The sequence below is a fragment of the Physeter macrocephalus genome, chromosome 2, assembly GCF_002837175.3.
Source record: "Physeter macrocephalus isolate SW-GA chromosome 2, ASM283717v5, whole genome shotgun sequence".
Taxonomy (NCBI): Eukaryota; Metazoa; Chordata; class Mammalia; order Artiodactyla; family Physeteridae; genus Physeter; species Physeter macrocephalus.
Genome location: NC_041215.1, coordinates 107,299,287 through 107,304,253, shown reverse-complemented (window position 1 = coordinate 107,304,253; position 4,967 = coordinate 107,299,287). Strand labels below are relative to the sequence as shown.

Here is a 4,967-nt window from a genome sequence, read left to right as displayed (position 1 = left end):
CATCCCGCTGTATATCTCCATGCAGACAATAAAGAAACCAACTGAGCAAACCTAAAATACATGGAACAGAAAAGGCCCCTGTATGATTCGACTGAAATGAGCTGCTAAACAAATAACCCTTCATAGTATTCAAATAATTTTGACATCAAGTGACCTTATTTCCTGACACATTCTTCCTTGGTGTGGGAGGACTACTTTATTCTTTTGAAATCATATTGTGAAGACTACCTTCAATTCCCATCACAAAGAGTAAGGAAAGCAAGTTGGTTTACCTCCCATTGCTCTGAAGGGATTCCATTGGTCAAAATGACTAAATGGGACCAGAATTCATCAAAAAGAATGTCTACATCTTTACAAACTATAATAAAACAGCATTAAATAGGAACTAAGTGACTCATTTCATGAGTGAGAGACAGTGTTTTAAGGGTTTTTTTAAATGTTTATGTCTCACCACCCCCTCCCCCATTCCAACTTATCTCCACCCTAAACCCCTATTTAATCAAAGGGAATGATTTCCTAACCTTTTCTTCTCCATCTAAAAAGTCTTTCGATATCACACTTCACTTGACCGCAATATGCAGGTGAGTTAGAAAGGAGTAGAACTGGAAGCAGATGTCAAGGCTAACAGAATCCACTCACTTTCAGTTTTCTACCCTAACCTCTCAATCAAGTCAATAAATACATGGTGAGTTTGAATTTGGGCCATGACACTACAAGAGTCTGCCACAGTAATATTCTTTAACTTCATTTCAGAGTCTCAAAATGATGTTATTCGGTCTAGTTGTTCAAGAAAAATTGGCATTGGTGGCCTAACAGGAGGCCAAGGTGGCTGGCTGAAGACGAGGCAGTCCTTTCCTATCCAGAGCAATGGTGGTGAGCAGGTGAAGAGGGGCCAGCCGGCTTGCATCTGGATAGGCGTCCGTGTCAGGAACGGTAGGCTGCAAAGTCCCGTGCTGGCGCGTAGGGCTGATAGTGCTTTCGGGTGGGCCCTGGCCTGCGAGGTGTCATGTTCATGTAGTCGCTCTGAAGCCTCCTGTTTCTCTTACTCTTCATCTGCAGAAAAGAGAAATGTCACTGTGAAGGGGGCCAGGGACACAGAGGGAGATATCTGGGAGGAGTGCTAAGATTTGGGGGCAACTCTTCAGAACACAGACAGTCAAAGGAAGCTGAACAAACCAGAATTCACTGAGCACCTTGGACTTGCATAATGACCAATCAAACCCAACTACTTTGGACTCTTCCAAATTAACCTGAAAAATCTGAATCAAAGGAAGTATTTTAGAGAAATGAACCCTTGTTACTCTCAATGCAGCCATTTGAACTGAATTCCAAAGGCATATCTAATTAAGGCATATCCACTGCTGATATGTGAATATTCTTGAAGGCCCTTCCTCCTTTGAAAAGGTTAAGTATCCCCACTGCAATCTTCTTGTATTAGTCATTTGCTCAAGAAGCCATTTTTTTTTCATGATTAACCAAAGAGGACCTTCAGCCCTCCAGAGACTGGAATAGTCACAATGTCATAGCAGTGGAGTCCAAATTAATTGGATGTTACAGTTCTAGACAACTAGTTACAGTCCTATTCCTTTATATGTATGTATATTTCCATAAAGACAATAGCATCATTCATCTCCATCCCTCAGACACAGCTCCCTCTGGATGAATTTCTACCAGGAATGAGGAGTGATACTAACCCTAGAATAAGAGTTATACTCACCACGAATCTTAGCAAAGTTTTGACTGAGGGTTAGGAACATATTTTCTCAATCAGTGTGATGGTAAAATTTACATGTTTGATAAAAGTCCCATAAAAATTCTGAAAGTAGAAAGCCATCCAGATTTCTGGATTCAGAATTCTCTAGAATGAAAAAAAAAAGTCTATTTCTTGGCACATAGGCCTGGCCTGATGCATAAGTAAATATTGATACGTTGGACATGAATGTCATGAGCACCAGAATAAATAAGCCAAAGACTGGCCTTATTTCCATGCACTCCTACCTGAGCCCTTCCCAGCTTCCTTATCAAAGGGGCAGGAGTAAGTGTTAAAGGTGGGCAAAAAATGGACCTCCATATCACTAAATAAAACATGTCTTCAGGTCTCATCTTTTGAGGTCTCAGCAGCATTCTAGATTATCCGTTCCCTTCTGAAATGCTTCTGCTTTGCCTTCCGTGAGGTGCTGCCACCCCAGTTCTCATCCTGCTGCTCTGGGGCCACTCCCTCCTTGCCTCCTCTGCAAGCTCATTCTTCTCTAACTAGCCGTTCAGCGTTAGAGTTCCTCACGGTTTGGTCCTAAGCCTTCTCCTCTACTCATGCCATCCTCTCTCCCTAGGCAACCTCATCCACATTCACAGTTTCAATTGCCACCTATTCACCCAAATTTATATCTCTGGACTAGACCTCAAAGGTACTTTAAACTCAACATGTCCAAAAAGAAACTCAAGATCTTCCCCTAAAATCTGGTCTTTTCCAGTGTTTCTCATCCCAGTGAGTGACACTACCATATACACAGTTGCCCATACCAGACCTCCTAAGCCTCATCCTTGACACCTCCAACTCCCTTATCCTCTGTCTCAGAGGACATTTTACAACATCTGAAGACATTTTGGGTTGTCACACTGGAATGAATGCTACTGGCATCTAGTGGGCAGAGGCCAGAGATGCTGCTACACATCCTACAATGCACAGGGCGGCCCCAGACAGCAAAGTATTATCCAGCTCAAATGTCAGTAGTGCCAAGACCGAGAAATCCTGATCTGAAGAGTCTGATCATGAAAAAGAAAGGAATGAAAATGAAGCAATTGATACAAGATATATCACCAAGTTAGAACGAATATTGTTAGACTGCCTGAGTCCTCCTTCTTGCTCATACACAAAGATGACTGATGATTTGAGCCTGGGTGATCAGGAGGTTGATGGCCCATCCATAAGTATAAGGCAAGATGATAGGAAAAGTGGATTTGAAAGAGACTATCAATTCAGCTTTGGTCATATGGGATTTGAGATGATGGATGGGGTTATGTAGCTGAAAGTAAGAAGAGGACAGCATTAAACAGATATAATTGGGGGATGCATTCAGGGAGAGGTAGCTATGGAAACCAAGGGGGTGAGGGAAGTTGCCCTTCAAACATCTTGGTTCTACATCCTTTCTATAAATAAAGGACTAGAGTTCTCTTGGGCACAGGGTTATGGCAGGGCAGGAGTAAGGCAAGGAATTGTCTGCCCCCAAATAAATGTGGAAGGCTGCTGCTGATATCCTGGGAGGCATTAGAGTACCTACTCTAACTCTGATGACTTCCCTTGCCAGACTCCCAGGAGACAGACTTTGCTTCTGGACACTCAAATTAAACTATAGCTAGTTAGAGGGGCCCCCATAATGACGAAGTCTTGGCTCTGAGGTTCTCTGGGTTGCACCAAAATTATGAAAGATCTGTTGCAATCCGCTCCCATGCTTACCCTTATGCTGTTATCAGATAGCAGATTTAGTCAATTTCACCCTAACTGTAAACACAACAGTGGGATGGAAATGAGACATGCTGGGAACAGTATACAGAACCCACAGTGTCCATGTTCATCTAGCATATGCATATACGTGTGCAGAGTACTCGCCTTACATGTCTGTGTGCCTAAGTCATTTAGCCCTTCAACATTCACTGTCTGCTAAAGATGTGTGATTTCAGGACCACTCCTCCCTTCCTCTTCCTTCTACTCACATCCTTACCAACTTGTTTCTCGGAAGCAGCAGAAGGACACAGGCATACACAGGGCAATTCATTTCAAAGACATGGTCTTCAAGAACCCACTGGATTTAAAGGCAGATACTACCTGTACACGCACTATCCACATTCCCCACAGTGTGATTTATAGTGGAGAAAACTGTGCTTTTTAAAGGCTCCTTTAGACTAAGAAGGAGAATGGGTTTACCATCTCAACGTAGTGAATTGAGGATTGAGTGAGAGTAACAGGTGCTGGTCTGTGGCTGCTTGGCAGAGGGGAGCTCTTTATTTATTCAAATGTCAGCAACAGGTCAAGAACTGAGATAGAATCTGCAGCTGTTCCCAGAAACCCACTCAGCCTAGAACTGCCTACGGCAGTACATCACAGACCCTCAGGAAGTTCCAGAAAACAGCATCTTACACCAAGGCACAATGCAGACCAGCCAAAAATAGTATCCCAGAAAAGGACCCTGGAAATGGCTAAACTCTAGAGATCCCTGATGACCTGGCTGCCTATCTCAGCAAGTTGCTTAAACAGTATCCGGAAAAGATGAGCCCTGGGTAAAAATGCTCTGTTATTCTATGAAATATACATATATATTTATTTCACACCCTTTTGGTCAGAGAGTACAAAGACCTATGTTTGAGATGCAAATAAAGGGTACTTCTTATTGGGTAACCTAATTAACCACAAGAGGCCACAGAAGAAGAGAAGAAGATAAGGTATACCAAGCACTGGGACTTCCCAATTTTCAGGGAGCTCATGAGACAGAATAAGACCAAAATAAGTTTTCTCAAGACAAAGGAAGATGAACCTCACTAGGAATTAGTAGTGCTGCCAAAGTAAAACATATTGCATTTATGATGTTTCTAATTTAAAAGTAAACTTTTTAAACTCATTAAAAATAGAAGCTACTTTTGTCCCTTTGGGTAATTCGAGTCACTTAGCAAATTAGTCCCTGCTTATAGTAACTGATATTCTAATGTATATTGACAATAAGTTTTAAATGGTGAGCAGTACCCTTCTGGCCACTGAAAGTTAAAACAGTTTTCCAAAACTACTTCTTACAAAGCTAGTAAAGTACATTGACTTAGGTCAGCGTACTACAGGGGAGCACCTATCCTGGAAATGTACCCCAAAAGGCACTGCACCTGGCTTTTAGATTAAGAAGTTGAGGGCTTCCCTGGTGGCGCAGTGGTTGAGAGTCCGCCTGCCGATGCAGGGGACACGGGTTCGTGCCCCGGTCTGGGAG

At 42.7% G+C, this 4,967-nt stretch overlaps 1 protein-coding gene across 1 annotated transcript in view; it reads right to left on the bottom strand.

The window, feature by feature from the left end:
* Nucleotides 1-695: 695 nt before the first annotated feature.
* CD28 (CD28 molecule) overlaps nucleotides 696-4,967 on the bottom strand; it is a 27,376-nt gene continuing 23,104 nt past the window's right edge. The window contains 1 exon segment of the mRNA XM_007113409.3: nucleotides 696-1,053. Within this exon segment, the coding sequence (XP_007113471.2) occupies nucleotides 925-1,053 (129 nt within the window). The 3' untranslated portion in view covers nucleotides 696-924.